The following is a 19,343-nucleotide window of genomic DNA, read 5'->3' as shown; positions in this document are numbered from 1 at the left end:
ATATGGTCTCACAAAGGGTCTGAGGATCTCATCTCGGTACCTAATGGCAGTCAGGCTACCTCTGGCGAGCACATGGAGGCCTGTGCGGCCCCACAAAGAAATGCCACCCCACACCAGACTGACCCACCGCCAAACCGGTCATGCTGGAGGATGTTGCAGGCAGCAGAACGTTCTCCACGGCGTCTCCAGACTCTGTCACGTCTGTCACATGTGCTCATGTGCTCAGTGTGAACCTGCTTTCATCTGTGAAGAGCACAGGGCGCCAGTGGCGAATTTGCCAATCTTGGTGTTCTCTGGCAAATGCCAAACGTCCTGCACGGTGCTGGGCTGTAAGCACAACCCCCACCTGTGGACGTCGGGCCCTCATACCACCCTCATGGAGTCTGTTTCTGACCGTTTGAGCAGACACATGCACATTTGTGGCCTGCTGGAGGTCATTTTGCAGGGCTCTGGCAGTGAGGTAGCGGTCCTGCTGCTGGGTTGTTGCCCTCCTACGGCCTCCTCCACGTCTCCTGATGTACTGGCCTGTCTCCTGGTAGCGCCTCCATGCTCTGGACACTACGCTGACAGACACAGCAAACCTTTTTGCCACAGCTCGCATTGATGTGCCATCCTGGATGAACTGCACTACCTGAGCCACTTGTGTGGATTGTAGACTCCGTCTCATGCTACCACTAGAGTGAGAGCACCGCCAGCATTCAAAAGTGACCAAAACATCAGCCAGGAAGCATAGGAACTGAGAAGTTGTCTGTGGTCACCACCTGCAGAATCACTCCTTTTTTGGGGGTGTCTTGCTAATTGCCTATAATTTCCACCTTTTGTCTATTCCATTTGCACAACAGCATGTGAAATTTATTGTCAATCAGTGTTGCTTCCTAAGTGGACAGTTTGATTTCACAGAAGTGTGATTGACTTGGAGTTACATTGTGTTGTTTAAGTGTTCCCTTTATTTTTTTGAGCAGTGTATATTTTTGTTTCTGTCATTTACTTGGAATGTCTATTACGAATTGGGGTTTCGATAAGGATCTTGTTTATTTTATAACAAATAATGACCAGCACTGTATGTTATTTAAAATTTTTTATCTGGCTTTGTTGGCTCTTCCATATTGTCTATTTCTGATAAGCTACCCAGGACAGGACTGCAAACAGCACATATAAATATATGTAACCTTAGAAATAAGGTTCATGAAGTCAATAACTTGCTAACATCAAATGTTTTTTTTTAAACCTTTATTTAACTAGGCAAGTCAGTTAAGAACAAATTCTTATTTACAATGATTGCCTACCCCGGCTAAACCCTAACCCAGATGACGCTTGGCCAATTGTTCGCCACCTTATGGGACTCCCAATCACGGCCGGTTGTGATACAGCCTGGAATCGAACCAGGGTCTGTAGTGATGCCTCTAGCACTGAGATGCAGTGCCTTAGACCGCTGTGCCACTTGGGAGCCCAAATAAGATGAGATTCATGTAATAGCCATTTCTGAGACTCACTTAGATAATGAATTTAATGACATAGCAATAAAAGGATATAACATCTATAGAAGAGACAGGAATGCTTATGGGGAGGTGTTACTGTATATATATTCAGAGCCATATCTCTGTAATGCTTACAGAAGACGTTATGTCAAGTGTTATTGAGGTGTTGTAATTGTAATTGGTTAAACAAGTTTTCCAACAGTATGCTAAGAGCTGGCAGCAAGCTGATAGGTCTGCTGTTAGAACCAGTAAAGGCCCTCTTTACCACTCTTGGGTAGCGGAATTACTTTGGCTTCCCTCCAAGCCTGAGGACAAAGACTTTCCTCTAGGCTCAGATGAAAGATATGACATACAGGAGTGGCTATAGAGTCAGCTACCTTCCTCAGTAGCTTTCCATCTAAGTTGTCAATGCCAGGAGGTTTGTCATTATTGATCGATAACAATAATTTTCCCAAAGTGGGCAAACTTAGAAGGAAAATGCCAACAATGAACAGTGAGCCATCGGACTCATGCATACAAAAACAAATAATGAAAGAAAAGCATTGTACATTTACATTTTGTAAAGTTAGTGTGGGAGAGGTGGAAAAATTGTTATTGATCAATAATGACAAACCTCCTGGCATTGACAACTGAAGTAGCTGACTCTATAGCCATTCCTATCTGAGCATAGAGGAAAGTCTTTGTCCTCAGGCCTGGAGGGAAGCCAAAGTCATTCCGCTACCCAAGAGTGGTAAAGCGGCCTTTGCTAGTTCTAACAGCAGACCTGCCAGCTCTTAGTATACTGTTGGAATTTTCTTTTGACCAATTACAATGCTATTTCTCTGTAAACAAATGAACAACAAACTTTCAGCATGCTTAGAGAGAAGGGCACTCAACATGTACTGCACTGACACAAATGACTGATGATTGGTTAAAATAAATTGATAATAAGAAGATTGTGGGAGCTGTACTGTTAGATTTCAGTGTAGCCTTTGATATTATTGACCATAACCTGTTGTTGAGAACTTGTCTGGCTTTTCAACCTCTGCCATATCGTGGAATCAAATCAAACTTTTTCACATGCACCGAATACAACAGGTGTAGTAGACCTTACCGTGAAATGCTTACTTACAAGCCCTTAACCAACAATGCAGTTCAAGAAAGAGTTAAGAAAATATTTACCAAACTAATGAAAGTAAAAAGTAATACAATACAGTATCGAGGCTATATACAGGGGGTACTGAGCCAATGTGCGGGGGTACAGGTTAGTCAAGGTAATTTGTACATGTAGGTAGGGTTAAAGTGACTATGCATAGATAAAACAGTGCAAAGCAGCAGTGTAAAAACAAATGACCCCCCCTCCCCCTACCAATGTAAATAGTCTGGGTGTCCATTTGATTAATTGTTCAGTAGTCTTATGGCTTGGGGGTAGAAGCTGTTAAGGAGCCTTTTGGTCCTAGACTTGGCGCTCCGGTACCGCTTGCTGTGTGGTAGCAGAGAGAACATTCTATCTAATAGAACTCAGAGGGTTTTATTTTATGGAAGCTTCTCTAATGTCAAACATGTAAAGTGTGGTGTACTGCAGGGCAGCTCTCTAGGCCCTCTACTCTTTTATATTTTTACCAATGACCTGCCACTGGCATTAAACAAAGCATGTGTGTCCATGTATGCTGATGATTCAACCATATAAGTATCAGCTAACAACAGCTAATAAAGTCACTAAAACCCTTAACGAAGAGTTGCAATCTGTTTTGGAATGGGTGGCTAGTAATAAACAGTATTGGAAAAAGTACCCAATTGTCATATTTGCATAAAAGTACAGATACCTTTTTAAAAGAAAATGACTCCAGTGAAAGTCACCCAGTAAAATATACTTAAGTAGTAAAATATTTTTTTTTAGGTACGAATAGCCAGGGGCACACTTCGACAGTCAGACAATTTACAAATTAAGCATTTGTGTTTAGTGAGTCTGCCAGATCAGAGGCAGTAAGGATGACCAGGGATGTTCTTTTGATAAGTGTGTGAATTAGGCAATTTTCCTGTCCTGCTAAGCATTCAAAATGTACCGAGTACTTTTGGGTGTCGGGGAAAATGTAAGGAGTAAAAGGTACATTATTTTCTTTAGTAATGTAGTGGAGTTAAAGTTGTCAAAAATATAAATAGTAAAAGTCAGATACCCTAAAAAACTACTTAAGTGGTACTTTTACACCACTGGTAATGAAATGGTCCTGAACGTCTCTAAAACTAAGAGCACTGTATTTGTTTCCCTGAGTTCTAGACCTCAGTGGAATCTGGTAATGAATGGTGTGGCTGTTGATCAAGTTGAGGAGAATAAATTACTTGTTGTTACCTTAGATTGTTTTGACCATGAAAGTTTACATACAGTGCATTTGGAAAGAATTCTGACCCCTTGACCTTTTCCGCATTTTGTTACGTTACAGCCTTATTCTAAAATGTATTGTTTTTTCCCCTCATCAAGCTACACACAAAGCAAAAACAGGTTTTTAGAAATGTTTCAAATGTATTAAAAATAGAAAACTGATATCTACATAGGTATTCAGACCCTTTACTCAGTACTTTGTTGAAGCACCTTTGGCAGCGATTACAGCCTCGAGTCTGCTTGGGTATGACGCTACAAAATTGGCACACCTGTATTTGGGAAATTTCTCCCATTGTTCTCTGCAGATCCTCTCAAGCTCTGTCATGTTGGATGGGGAGCATCGCTGCACAGCTATTTTCAGGTTTCTCCAGAGATGTTCGAACAGGTTCAAGTTTGGTTACTGGCTGGGCCACTCGAGAACATTGAGTGGCCACTCCAGCGTTGTCTTGGCTGTGTGCTTAGGGTCGTTGTCCTGTTGGAAGGTGAACCTTCGCCCCAGTCTAAAGGTCCTGAGCGCTCTTGAGCAGGTTTTCATCAATGAGCTCTCTGTACTTTGCTCTGTTCATCTTTCCCTCGATCCTACCTAGTCTCCCAGTCCCTGCCGCTGAAAAACATCCCCAAAGCATGATGCTGTCACCAACATGCTTCACCGAAGAGATGGTGCCAGGTTTCCTCCAGATGTGACGCTTGGTATTCAGGCCAAAGAGTTCTTGGTTTCTAATCTTGGTTTCATCAGACCAGAGAATCTTGTTTCTCATGGTCTGAGAGTCCTTTAGGTGGCTTTTGGCAAACTCCAAGCGGGCTGTCATGTGCCTTTTACTGAGGAGTGGCTTCTTTCTGGCCACTCTGCCATAAAGGCCTGATTGGTGGAGTGCTGCAGAGATGGTTGTCCTTCTGCAAGGTTCTCCCATCTCCACAGAGGAACTCTGGAGCTCTGACCATCAGGTTCTCCATTTAAGAATGATGGAGGCCACTGTGTTCTTGGGGACCTTCAATGCTGCAGATATGTTTTAGTACCGTGCCTCGACACACTCCTTTCTCGGACCTCCATGGAAAATTTCTTCGATCTCATGGCTTGGTTTTTGCTCTGACATGCACTGTCAACTGTGGAACTTTATATATACAGGTGTGTGTGCTTTTCCAAATCATGTCCAATCAATTGAATTTACCACAGGTGGACTTCAAGTTGTAGAAACATCTCAAGGATGATCAATGGAAACAGGATGTCCCTGAGCAGAATTTCGAGTCTCATAGCAAAGGGTCTGAATACTTATGTAAATAAGGTATTTCAGTTTTTTATTTGAAATACATTTGCAAACATTTCTAAACCTGTTTTTGCTTTGTCATTAGAGGATATTGTCTGTAGACGGATGACAAAACGTTTTTAATCAATTTTAGAATAAGGCTGTAATGTAACAAAATGTGAAAAGGGAAGGTGTCTGAATACTTTCAATGTGGCACTGTCATAGGATGCCACTTTTCCAACAAGTAAGTTCATAAAATTTCTGCTCTGCTAGAGCTGCCACAGTCAACTGTAAGTGCTGTTATTGTGAAATGGAAACGTCTAGGAGCAACAACGGCTCAGCCGTGAAGTGGTAGGCCACACAAGCACATAGAACGGGATCACCAAGTGCTGAAGCACGTAGCGCGTAAAAATCATCTGTCCTCGGTTGCAACACTCACTACTGAGTTCTAAACTTCCTCTGGAAGCAATGTCAGCACAAGAACTGTTCGTCGGGAACTTCATGAAATGGGTTTCCATGGCCGTTCAGCTGCACACAGCCTAAGATCATCATGCGCAATGCCAAGCATCGGCTGGAGTGGTTTAAAGCTTGCCTCCATTGGACTCTGGAGTAGTGGAAACGTGTTCTTTGGAGTGATAAATCGTGCTTCACTATCTGGCAGTCCAACGGACGAATCTGGTTTTGGCGGATGCCAGGAGAACGCTACCTGTCTGAATGCATAGTGCCAACTGTAAAGTTTGGTGGAGGAGGAATATTAGTCTGGGGCTGTTTTTCATGGTTCGGGCTAGGCCCCTTAGTTCCAGTTAAGGGAAATCTTAACCCTACAGCATACAATGACATTCTAGATGATTCTTTGCTTCCGACTTTGGGGTAACAGTTTGGGAAGGCCCTTTCCTGTTTCAGCATGACAATGCCCCCTTACACAAAGCGAGGCCCATAGAGAAATGGTTTGTCGAGATCGGTGTGGAAGAACTTGACTGGCCTGCACATAGCCCTGACCTCAACCCCATCGAACACCTTTGGGAAGAATTTGAACGCCGACTGCGAGCCAGGCCTAATTGCCCAACATCAGTGCCCGACCTCACTAATGCTCTTGTGGCTGAATGGAAGCAAGTCTCTGCAATGTTCCAACAACTAGCGGAAAGCCTTCCCAGAAGAGTGGAGGCTGTTATAGCAGCAAAGGGGGGACCAACCAACTCCATATTAATGCCCATGATTTTTGAATTAGATGTTCGACGAGCAGTGTCCACATACTTTTGGTCATGTAGTGTAGATTCAATGGTTGTAAAGATGGAGAGAGGCCTGTCCATAATAGAGAATCTGCTTTTTTGACACCACACTCCACAAAGCAAGTCCTGCAGGCTCTAGTTTTATCTTATTTTTTATTATTGTCCAGTCATAGGGTCAAGTGAGTGCTGCAAAGAAAGACCTATTTAAGCTGCAGCTGGCCAAGAACAGAGCGGGCACTTGTAATTAGAGGGCTAATATTAATACTATGCAAGGAAGTCTCTTGGCTAAGAGTTGAGGAAAGACTGACTGCTTCACTTTTTGTTTTTCTAAGAAACGTGTTGGAAATTCCAAACAGTTTTGCATAGTCAACTTACACACGGCACTGACACACACTTACCCCCCCCCCCCCCCCAGACATGTCACCAGGGGTCTTTTCAGGTCCAAAACAAATTCAAGGAAACGCAAAACACACTTGTCTTATATTTATTTATTAAAAAATGTAGGACCACAGTAAGACTAGATGTTGGCGTCGGCTAATGCGGATCCTAAGAACTCCTAAACTAATCAAATCCCTTGGGAACAGAGCAACAGGTAAACCCGTCTCTGTCCACAGATACAGAAAAATGAAGAGGCCAGACAAGTACATCTACACAACTATTAACAGTTTATTGGACTAGGGTGCCAGTTGTGATGCACACTTTTAGTCACGACTAAGTACCTCATTTAAGTAGATTGATGTTAGATAAAATATTAGAGCAGTACTTGACGAGTGTCCATCGCTCTCAATTAGGGGTGGCTTGTTTGACAAATGTTTTACATCACAAAGGATCTGAGAGCTTGCTTAAAGTAGAGAGGAGTTAGTAGGCTACTTAACCTGTTAATATACAACTACAGGGTGGAGTGTGTCTGACTCCCACTGTTCTGTACGGCCTGGACATGTACACCAAGACGTGAGTGTGTGTGCTTCACGTGTTTGTTCTAGAGGGAGAGTGAGCGTCATAACTACATAGCTTTAAAGATTGTCTCAATATCTGTTCCTCCTTTTAAAACTGGGCTTGGTAGGGAGATCAGACTCAGATTTCATATGCGTGAGAGCAAGCAGAACGTACAATATACTTACATATTTGCCAGTAAGTCACTGTCTTCCTGTAGGAGCCGTAATGGCCTTATCTATGTTATCAGATTTATCAACCAGCCTTGAGTAAACCGTAGAATTATACTTTTTATGTTCCAACTGGTCTCTTCCTTTTTGGTGTTCAGTCTCCAGAGGAAGTATTCCATGTTGTTTGATGAACAATACATTTTTTAAATTACATTTTGGAAAGCCCCTATGATTGTGTTTGTAAGTGTCATTATGGAGTTGTAAATGTTTGACTTCCAGATGGAGGGTGAAATGGATGTTAGCTTTGCTTTCGGGGTGTTGGCTGGGGAAAGAGACTCTAGTGTCACAACAACAGAGTCGCCACTGATTTCTCCCTGCTGTGTATGAGAATAATATAATCAGCCCACCCCCTAGGAGAGAAACCTGCAGGATGATACCATACTCTGCTGTATTTAGGGGGGGGGGGGGGTGGAGGTAAGAGGGGAAGGGGCAACTCCTGTCAGACCAGGGCTGTGGTCACAAAACGGTCACCTACCTACCTTTCCTTTATTTTGAGGTTTTCACACTGCCGGTTGAAATACAAGGCCAGCTTCCTCTCGTTCTCACTCTCTTAACCACCCAGCTTGCATTTACACTGACACATATACACTCCTCCCTCCTCTCTCTCTCTCTCTCTGCCTGCCTCGCTCTCTCTTTCTGAACTAGTTATTCATTCACTGTGTGTGTGCGTCACGGTGGGTGGGGAGGACAGCAGTACCAGTCACACTTCATCCGTTTTCTCTGTCTCACTCACTCCTGCTTCCTCCTCTCTTTCACTCCCTTTCTCTTTCCCTTGACTGCTATCCTGGCGCTTCTCTCCAAAAGGAGCAAGCAAGCTAGCTGTGCTCTTTAGTGTTGGACCGCTCTGAGGTGAACAAGAAATAAACCACATCAAAGACGAGGTAAGTCTGCTCACTTAGCACCAGATGGAGTACCCAGGAAACGAACCCTAACGTCTTCTCCCCCTTTATCTAATTTTGGCACGCTTGTTGAGCCAATGGTTTGGGTTTGTTTCCCTAAGTGGGTTTTAGGTCTTGTGTTTACGTTATCTCTTCAGGGAACGCCTATATTATGTGTCTAACAAGCTGGGGTAAACACACACGTTGTTTTGACATTGAAAAGCCAGTGTGTGTGCGTACAGTAGGTAGAGCAACCCTGCCAACAGTACAGTCAAAAACGTGATTTTGCTGTGTTTTATATATATTCCCACACTGAGGTTGGAATAATACTGTGAAAATTATGATTATGCACTTTTTTAGTGTAAGTGAAAATACATTTCAGCCTGTTTTGTTGGTATGGAGAAAATGTAGTTAATAGACCAGTAAGAAAGAGTTTCAAACCTCTCTGCCAATAACCGCTAGTTTTCAGTTCCCCCCCACCCCACTCAGACCACTCCCAGACAGCCCTAGAAAAATTCTTGCTTGAGAAATTGTTCTTTGCTAATAAGCTATTTTTGTTTATTTTCGACCATTGTAATTGAAATCAATCATAGTAAGTTACATAATTGTTAACCAGAAATGAATTCATATAGAAATAAAAACGTCTGCATTAGGCCTTTAAACATAAGCTGCACTGTGTTTTTTTCTAATTGGCTCCTCCCTCTCTCCCTGTGAATGTTTTTTAACCCTCTCCTCTGTCGTTTTGTTCATCATGAACTCTAACCCTTTGAACAAGGCTCCTTTTTTTCATCACTATGATTAATTGACAGGCTTCCCATAACACATGCATTTCCCCCACCCTTTCCACTGTGCTACTCTTCCCCGCAAGTCATAAGAGGCACTTAGTCGGCGATTTGAAGAGTTATTCCTAAACCAAGATTTATTCCCACCTATTACCAGCGTCACAATTTTGTTCTGGGTTTTCTATGTCAATAGTGTAGTCAGAGAGAATTGTATCTGGTCAAGGTCTCGAGATGGCTGATCATCACACAATAGGTTGATTTGAGGAAAGATACACTCCCTCCATTCTGGAACGGAGAGGAATGAGGTGATCTGACAGTCTCCGCCCTCCTGGTTTATGGCTGTTAACTGTGTAGCCCTGTTGAGTCCAGGGTTAGAGGACTGGAATACCAAAAAGGGCTACATTTAATTGGCTTCATCTGTCTGTCCGTTTTACAGTTAGCTATGCCTATATGGCGTTTCTTTCATGGAATTGAGGTAGTGTTTATCTGTTTATCATATATGCACTGTCACTTTAACTATACATTCATGTACATACTACCTCAATTGGCCCGACCAACCAGTGCTCCTGCACATTGGCTAACCGGGCTATCTGCATTGTGTCACGCCACCCACCACCCGCCAACCCCTTTTTTACGCTACTGCTACTCTGTTTATCATATATGCATAGTCACTTTAACCATATCTACCTCAATCAGCCTGACTAACCTGTGTCTGTATGTAGCCTCGCTACTTTTATAGCCTCGCTACTGTATATAGCCTGTCTTTTTACTGTTGTTTTATTTCTTTACTTACCTATTGTTCACCTAATACCTTTTTTTTAAAATATTGGTTAGATCCTGTAAGTAAGCATTTCACTGTAAGGTCTACACCTATTGTATTCGGCGCACGTGACAAATAAACTTTGATTAGTGTAGTGCTTGGACTTTGACTCTCTGGTCAGGGTGATGAGAAGTGCCACCTTGTGATCCACCACAGTCTGCTGGTGGAACGATTATCGCTGACTTAGTAGTCAACACCATGAGGAAATTCTCCTGGAAGTCTTTACAGTAGCAGTCAGAATGCTTTGTTACAATGTGACTGTGGAGTTTAAAAGTGTTTGTAGTGAGCTCATGGGATTGGTATGTCTGGACACTTGAGGCATTTCAGTAGAGTGAGGTTGCCAGATTGAAGGGATGGCACTGTCAGATCAGAACTGAAGGACTACTGTTATCGCACATTGTTTTAAAGTGAATCGAACAAATATGAACAGTGTCACAGTCCTCTGCTGCTGTACCGCTCAGTCAAGTTGAACTACTAGATTCTGTTGGATGGTTTGGTGTTGCTAAAGGTTGGAATTAATGTCCTGACTGAGATTTCCCTATTTTGTAGTTGTGGTTGTTTGCTTTAGTCTAGATACATTTATAGAAATGTACAAGAAGCCAAAAGGGTAAAAAGAAATATCCTGAATATTCCGCACTCATTAAGTTATTGGCCTGTCTACCTTCTCTGGTCTCTGACAGAAGAATGAGGTTTCTCTAGTCTCTGACAGAAGAATGGGGTTTCTCTAGTCTCTGACAGAAGAATGAGGTTTCTCTAGTCTCTGACAGAAGAATGGGGTTTCTCTGGTCGCTGACAGAAGAATGGGGTTTCTCTGGTCTCTGACAGAAGAATGGGGTTTCTCTGGTCGCTGACAGAAGAATGGGGTTTCTCTGGTCTCTGACAGAAGAATGGGGTTTCTCTGGTCTCTGACAGAAGAATGGGGTTTCTCTGGTCTCTGACAGAAGAATGGGGTTTCTCTGGTCTCTGACAGAAGAATGGGGTTTCTCTGGTCTCTGAGAGAAGAATGGGGTTTCTCTGGTCTCTGAGAGAAGAATGGGGTTTCTCTGGTCTCTGAGAGAAGAATGGGGTTTCTCTGGTCTCTGACAGAAGAATGGGGTTTCTCTGGTCTCTGACAGAAGAATGGGGTTTCTCTGGTCTCTGAGAGAAGAATGGGGTTTCTCTGGTCTCTGAGAGAAGAATGGGGTTTCTCTGGTCTGACAGAAGAATGGGGTTTCTCTAGTCTCTGACAGAAGAATGGGGTTTCTCTAGTCTCTGACAGAAGAATGGGGTTTCTCTGGTCTCTGACAGAAGAATGGGGTTTCTCCGGTCTGACAGAAGAATGGGGTTTCTCTAGTCTCTGACAGAAGAATGGGGTTTCTCTGGTCTCTGAGAAGAATGGGGTTTCTCTGGTCTCTCCGATGTTTTTGGATGTCTCCACTATGTCTATTGTACAGGTTTATTTCCCCCTCACTGGTCTGTCTCTTTCTTTGGTGCCTTCGGATGTGGATTGAAAGAATCGTGTTGTGTTCTCCTGTGTCTGGTTAGGTCCCTCTTAGCCACAAGACGAGCCCCTGACACTATACATTCTCATACTCACACGGAGGCATTCAGGTTTTTGACTAGAAAGATTGGCAGTACAAACTGCCCCTCTGTGTGCAATACTCAGGTCTCTGGTGGTGAATTCCATTCAGTAGAATCCAGTTCTTCAGTGAGATTTTTAACAAATCACATGTCTGTTCAGGGTTATACACACTTGCTTTTGAGCAGATACGGCGTTTTAGGTAATGTTGTCTTGGGGGTTATGTTGAATATATTTTTGTCAAAGTAGAGGGGCACGGCAGAATAGGCTTAAAGTAGTGGCAGCAGGTAGCCTAGTGGTTAGAGCGTTGGGCAAGTAACTGAAAGGTTGCATGATCGAATCCCTGAGCTGTCAAGGTAAAAATCTGTCGTTCTGCCCCTGAACAAGGCCTACTGTTCCCCGGTAGGCCGTCATTGTAAATAAGAATTTGTTCTTAACTGACTTGCCTAGTTAAAGGTTTGGTCTTTGAGTCAGAAATTTAGGCAAGATGCCAAAACATTTTTCTTTTTTCGTTTCCAGGTGGAAAGCGCAAAGAGGACTCAAAAAATAAATTCAAATGTAAATTTGCTCATCTTCCTCACATGGGTACACCGCAACCTTCTCCGATGCTACACTCAAACTAAGGACCAGTAGATTATCACTATCAATAGATATCTAACATTTGTCATAATGTTCACATGATCTCTTAATGTGCAAGTGTTACTCCTCCGATCAAGACAGATGATTGATGTCTGAATCTGCCTGAGTTAGAGGCACTGAGATGTGTGTTGTCACCACAGATATGAGGCACACCTGCCGACTCGCCTTGTTTTCAGGTTCCAAAGGAACAACAGCTATTTGTGTAAGAGCTTTCTGAAATGCTTGGTCTCTGGTCTAAATTAGCATGGAAATGAGAATCATACCGACAGGTGAGCACTCACTCGACAACCAGGAAACTCCCTGCCGGTGCGCTGTAAATCTACATACATTGAACTTTGCCCTATATCACCTGTAGGTGCCCATGATGCTCGGCTTTTCTGCTTGGAACACATAATGAATTGTGGTTTAGTAAATGCCAACCTCTGCCTTAGTTGCAGGCTTTTCCTTGAGGTTTTCACCTATTGCATCCATAATGTGACATGTCATGTGCATTTAAGTTCAAAGGCCTACATGTTCTGATTTCTCAGGAATGTTCTCATAATCACACATGGAGTCAAGACAATAGCGGTTTAGCCTGATATCCCCCTTGCCGTGTGGTTGTTATCGGTGTCCTTGAAGGTTCCAGGTGAACAAAATGTGCAGTTGATCTTAGCTGCTAGATTAGATCTCGCAAACAGGACATTCCTTTGCCTCTTCGAACATGTGCATTTGCTATACCTTCCCAGATGAAACAATACTACCGTTTACTATAGAATACTACAGTACTTACTATAGAATTCTATAGTAAACTGTAGAATCATTTACTACACACTGTAGTGTCCCTCGATCATGTGTAGTACTTACTATAGAATGCTGTAGTAAATACTACAGTTTTATCCACAAAAAACACCCACTGTTAAATGCTACAGTAGTGTCAGCAAAAACACCACACTTTTTTAACTATAGTGAATACTACAGTTTTTAATTTTCATAGACCCTGCCCATTCCCCTCCCCATATCACAATTTTTGCCATCCATAAGTGAGAAACCTACATACCGTATGTTGTGTTCCGAAAAGAGCAGAAGCGTTGAATTATCCGTTCAGACCCCAGTCCCTGTAGCTACCTACAGGTTATGGAAAATTATAGCTCTCTTTAGTATTTCTCTAGTAGGTTTCCTCAAGGAGAAAGCCTCTACTTCTTCTATGTCAAAGATAATAGAACAAAAACACTATAGTCTGCAAAACCAAGACATTACAGTAAATACTACAGTATACTACATTAATTACTATAGTATATATTACATTTTTATTTTACTACAGTATTTAGACTAGTTAACTGTAAATGCTACAGTAAACACTAGTGAATACTACAGTAAAGTCTGCAAAAACACTACAATTAATACTATAGTATTTTTACCATAGTATACTATAGTATTTTTTTATTTGAGTTGTGGCTAGTTACTGGTAAACTACTCCGGACCTTTACCGGAGTTCAAGAGAAGTACAGATTATGCCAGTTAACTTTACATACAGTTATGTGTGCAGGTTATATGATTTAAAGGCCATACATTTTATAGAAAGCCCTGTTGGTCTGAAAATGTCTGGCTGCTGACTTCAAGTTCATAATCACTGTTACATAAAAATAACAAAATACTGCATTCGGCTCATTGAGTACAGAGGCTGAAGTAGATAAATGGATTGGCCTGCTATTCAACATACTTTAGAATATTGGATACTATCTGTGAGAGAGCTCCCTTTACTGAGTGTTGACAAGCTTTTCTTTGTCATAGATTCAACACTGACGTGTCATAGATTCAACACTGACGTGTCATAGATTCAACACTGACGTGTCATAGATTCAACACTGACGTGTCATAGATTCAACACTGACGTGTCATAGATTCAACACTGACGTGTATGTAAGTCACAGGATGTCGTCCACACCACATGAGCGAAATCATGTTGGGCAAAGTTTCAAACGGTGTTAAAATGCATAAAGGACTAAATATTGACATGTATACAAAGCATTTATCTTGAATATTCCATTTGGAAACAGGTTTTGCTTGACATTCTTGCTGTATGAAAGACCTCCAGCCTAGTGTTTGGTTAATTGAAAGGGCTTTCCGTGAGCATACCAGTGGATGGGAGCTGAGAGCGAACACTTCCCACTTGAACTATTGTTGTAATCATGTAGGGTCCCTCCGATTTCAACGATGTGTACACTTGACAATGTCTCCTATACTGTTCCCTGTATGCTCAGACGTTACTGATTGAGTCATTCCATGTTGATTGTGTACTGTGTGTCCTGCTCTAAGGACGGGTAGATGTTTTTGCTCTGTTAGACACTTTTATATACTTTTTGTTGTTGCCCCCCCCCCCCCCCCCGTACATTCCAGTAGGCTGGATCATTACCTTTTGATGGTGTTAGCTTAGGGTAGACTTTACTCCTAGGGCAGGGAGAGCTCAGTGTAGGTTTTCTCTGAACAATGGATCCCTCTTGCTCCATAGTGGGGCAAGAATGCTACCACACCCAGACATCCCAGCTATTGACCAATAACATTGACGACATGCCCTATATGGAGTTGAGATTTGATATGGATAGGTTTTGTCAAGACTGTGCTCAGTCCCTGTGTACACATTTTTATGTTGCTGTATACACATTGTAGCCAGCCAATGTGTCGAGAGATTAGAAGTTTGAAGATTTTATACCAGTATTGATACTTGTAGTTCAGTTGTTGATATAAGTTGCAGGTCGCTGAGTTCAGTCCAATTTTCCTTATAACCCTAAGGTAAATGTGCCCGTCTGTGGAACACCTGTCTTCAGTCCAATTGTTCTTTTATAAACCTTGAGGTTAAACCGTCCCACCACCCACGTAACATGTTGATAAATAAGCCTGTTTGAGCTCTCTCTTCAGTCAGGGTAGTTCTGTCGGCACCTGGATCTCATGAGACTGGTCTAGAACAAATTCAAACTTCAAAGATGATTGCCATTGTCTCCTCTCTCACGGCTGGGGTCATTTGGGGAGAGCAGAGAGAGAGAGATTTGCTGTGGTTCTGTGTTTTGGCCTGGTTCCCATAATTGGCAGTCCCAAACTGAGGCGAATGCTGTGGGATGGAGACGCTCGCCTGTCCCCTGTAGCCCCTCCTCTCTGCTGTCAGGCCATGTCTGCCGGGACAGGGGCAAGGCATGCTGGGATGTGGGGGCAGAGTGTGGTATGCTGGGTCAGTGATATTTGTTCAGAACCAGAACACACTGTTGCTGAACAAGGATCCTCAACTGTAGCACACGCACATTTCCTGTCTCCTTCTTTCATGTCATGAAACCAAATAAAATACCAGCTATAAAGTGGTGTTCTGTGTCATGTTTTTGCGAGTAAGGGTTGATGTTTTTGCCAAATACAACTGTGACTAGATTATTAAATATGATGCAGGCAGTTTAATACCATGAATGATGTTTGGGTAAAGGATATTGTAAAGTCAGTACCTAAAGATACTGCAATAGCATATGACATTAGTCAGTATGTAAGGGATTTGGAGTAGCATATTATATTTTTATATATAATACATGTCTTTTTTTTATAGCGCTTTTCATTACAGAGTTATCTCAAAGCTCTACTGAGTAAAAAACAAACATTGTATACAATAAAAACAACACATTTAGAATCACGGCAGGTAAATAAAAAGCAAAAGCGGGTGCAAAATACATTAAAATGACGACATTACTAATTCATTTGATTTTCCACAGGTGATTGGGTGGTGATACCAGAGGGGGAAGCTAGTCAAAATGCTTCAGGACATTGGTGCTAGAGCCATGGGGGTTTATGATTACCTCTTGAAGGGAACAGGTGAGGTATTTTTCTGCCTAGTTAATTACTTAACTATACCTCTGCTTTGTGTACCGTGAAAGCGGTAAACCTGTTTTGTAGTATATTTTACAGCTCATGTTTTGTTTCTCAGACCCGCGACTGTGGAGTTACCCACTCATGGGGAGTCCGGTGAACATGTCGGCCATCTTGCTGACCTACATCTTCTTCGTGCTGGTTGCTGGGCCTCGCTTCATGGCCAACCGCAAGCCCTTCCAACTCAAGGAGGCCATGATCACTTACAACTTCTCCATGGTGGCATTGAACGCCTTTATTGTCTATGAGGTGAAACACTATGACGCAAAGCTCTTGTCTCTCAAAGATCGGGGTTCTTGATTGGTTCTTTTGAGAGGCATCTCTACAGGACTTGGAGCCAGTCTTTTCCCTAGCAGTGTATTTGGTGTTTGGTATGTGGCAGCTCTGTCTGAATGGGTTATTGCCATACTTGGCCAGAGTGTGTTGGATAATTGGAACTCTAGCTAAATGAACCATTGCCTAGATTGATGGAGGTAAATAAGATTTGAGATTTGCATGTAGAAGATGACCCATATAGTCAATATACACTTGCTTATGTTAATAACAGTATGGCTTCTTTCCAATCTAGTTTGACTACCGGTAGCTACAGTATCTGTTTGTCTCAATTTGTTCTCTTGTCTTTTTAGTTCTTGATGTCAGGCTGGGCCACGACATACACATGGAGATGTGACGCAGTTGATTACTCGGATAGCCCCCAAGGCCTTAGAGTAAGTCTTGAGTCTTTGCTTCACGCATGGTCCCCCCCTCCCCCGTGATGGTCATGAGATGCATACTTTCTTTCAAAGATGATGCAAGACAAGATGCACATTGTTAGGATATTCCTACTGATCCACTGTGACAATACTATCTTTAGATTACTACTAATAGGCTGTTTTGTCCAAATTCTCACATTTGCATGGTGTGTTGTGTTCCCTCACTAGATGGTTCGAGTGGCCTGGTTATTCTTGTTCTCCAAATTCATTGAGCTCTTGGACACAGTAAGACTTCAGATTATTTACTACAGATTTGCAGCTCCTCAGTCTTTCCCCCTCAGTTCACGTTATGGTCATCATGGTTGTATTTGACATGTTTCTCTCGTTGGGTCAGGTGTTTTTTGTTCTGAGGAAGAAACATGGTCAGATCACCTTCCTGCACGTCTTCCACCACTCTTTCATGCCCTGGACCTGGTGGTGGGGCGTCAGCTTAGCTCCCGGTGAGTCCACAATATTTGGTATTGTAAAATGGTGGGAAGACAATTCCATTTGCAGTAGACAAAGGTATGTTGTTGGAGGATCCAGTGGAATGTGGGCAGGGTTGGTTTGAAGTGTTCTGTGTGTTTTACCAACAGGGGGAATAGGCTCTTTCCATGCCATGGTGAATTGCATCGTCCACGTCATCATGTACTCTTACTACGGCCTGTCTGCGGCTGGACCACGCTTCGAAAAGTTCCTCTGGTGGAAGAAGTACATGACCGCCATCCAACTGGTATGTTTTGTTAGTTTGAATGGATGGATGTATATGACATTGTCATTTCCAGTATAAATTTGTACTATGAGTAGTAAGCTTTTGCCAGGTCTTCGTGGCTGTTTATACAGCATTTTTTTGTTGTTTCTCTAAAAGGTGATCTGTACTAGTTTTTGTTTTTTTAACTTTTGTAGATGCAATATACTAAAGTAGTAAATAAACTAGTCTGAAATACCATTATTGATCAGTGCAAGAGCTGTGCCACTTCAGAACATTCTTCTCCATATGCGTATTGTTCCTCTTCATTCCACCAACAGGTTCAGTTTGTGATGGTGTCCCTCCACGTCACCCAGTATTACTTCATGGACAGCTGTGACTACCAGGTCCCCCTGTTCATCCACCTCATCTGGATGTATGGTACCTTCTTCTTCGTGCTCTTCTCCAACTTCTGGTACCAGGCATACGTGAAGGGAAAGCGGTTGCCCAAGCAGGACTCCAAGCCTGGCCTCAACGGCAAGGCCAACGGGACCACCATGGTCGCCAATGGCAAGCACCACAAGAAAGGTAACAGTAATGGCACCAGCAACGGTTCCAGTCACAACGAAAATGGCAGTGCCCATGCGGGCAAGATGAAGAAGTCCTAGGGTCTTCGGAAAAGAACATCCGAGACGCGTGAATACGAGATCCCGCACAAACTACTGTGGATTCCAAAGAATGTTTTGGTTATGTTTCTTTTCTGGTCGTTTTTAGTTTTATTCAGGACAAAAAGCTGGGGAAATTACGAGGTCAATGACTTCTGCGGTTGGGGTCCCACATTTCGTTTTTTTTTTTTTTTTACTGGAAACTTACTATGGAACACAATTTATGAAAAGACATGTTATGTCCTGATGTTATCTCTTTACTGATGTTGCCACCTATGATAAAGATGAGCAATAATGACTATATAAAATAAATAATAAAAATACTGAGCTATATTGTATACAAAAAAATGGTAAATTAAATTATTTTATACTAAGAGAAAGAGATTTTGTTTAACAAGTAATACTTTTTTTTCAACAAAAAAAAAAGGTAAGGTTCAAATTTGACACCTCTAACGATTATTGTAAATAAAGTAGTCAAAAGTTTAGTATTTGGTCCCATATTCCTAGCACACAATGACCACATCAAGCTTGTGACTCTACAAACTTGTTGAATAGATTTGCAGTTTTTGATTGTGTTTCAGATTATTTTGTGCCCAATAGAAAGGAATGGTAAATAATGTATTGTCATTTTTATTGTAAATAAGAATAGAATATGTTTCTAAACACTTGATTATGGATACTGCTACCATGATTATCAATAATCCTGAATTAATTGTGAATAATGATGAGTAAAGGTACAGAGGGTCAAAGATCATACCCCCAAGACATGCTAATCGCTCACCATTTCCAAAAACGGGAGATTCGATGACTTGGCGTTATATTTGACCCTATGTAACTTTCTCACTCATAATTGTTCACCCAACCCACAGCTCTTTATGTGGGGGAGGGGGCTGGTTCAGGGTTGGACTAGGGCAAACACATAATACCGGTATATGAGTTTGACTTTGAGCTGGTGACATGTGTACTGTAAATTACCTAATAATGCCAACACACAACCTCTAATGGTAATGACTGTCTGGAAATGTCTACAGTATCTATGACGTGTCGAGGCTAATGCCATTCTTACTTCACAAGGCTGTAAGTCCAACAACCTCAATGAGTTGGTAAATGACCTGCTTGTCATGACAGAGCAACATTATGGTGCTTCTTTCAAAGCGTTTCTGTGAGACCTTGACACTGTAAATAAAGGTGGACATTAATGTCTCCTTACATCTGCTCGGATACTGATCC

General features: G+C 42.2%; 1 protein-coding gene and 1 pseudogene across 4 annotated transcripts in view; both read left to right on the top strand.

Annotated features, from left to right (window-relative positions):
• LOC139540440 (very long chain fatty acid elongase 1-like) overlaps positions 1-19,334 on the top strand; it is a 34,750-nt gene extending 15,416 nt beyond the window's left edge. For 2 of the 4 annotated variants that reach the window (XM_071344260.1, XM_071344259.1), the window contains exons 2-8: positions 15,876-15,975; positions 16,088-16,278; positions 16,656-16,736; positions 16,950-17,006; positions 17,116-17,221; positions 17,357-17,493; positions 17,790-19,334. In XM_071344260.1, coding sequence (XP_071200361.1) covers positions 15,915-15,975; positions 16,088-16,278; positions 16,656-16,736; positions 16,950-17,006; positions 17,116-17,221; positions 17,357-17,493; positions 17,790-18,116 — 960 coding nt within the window. In that variant the 5' untranslated portion in view covers positions 15,876-15,914 and the 3' untranslated portion in view covers positions 18,117-19,334. The other 2 variants (XM_071344258.1, XM_071344261.1) reach the window with 2 other exon arrangements.
• Positions 13,267-13,324, top strand: LOC139540565 (U7 small nuclear RNA; annotated as a pseudogene).
• Positions 19,335-19,343: the final 9 nt, after the last annotated feature.

Source organism: Salvelinus alpinus, chromosome 15 (assembly GCF_045679555.1).
Source record: "Salvelinus alpinus chromosome 15, SLU_Salpinus.1, whole genome shotgun sequence".
Lineage (NCBI taxonomy): Eukaryota > Metazoa > Chordata > Actinopteri > Salmoniformes > Salmonidae > Salvelinus > Salvelinus alpinus.
This window is presented reverse-complemented; position numbering and strand designations above follow the sequence as displayed.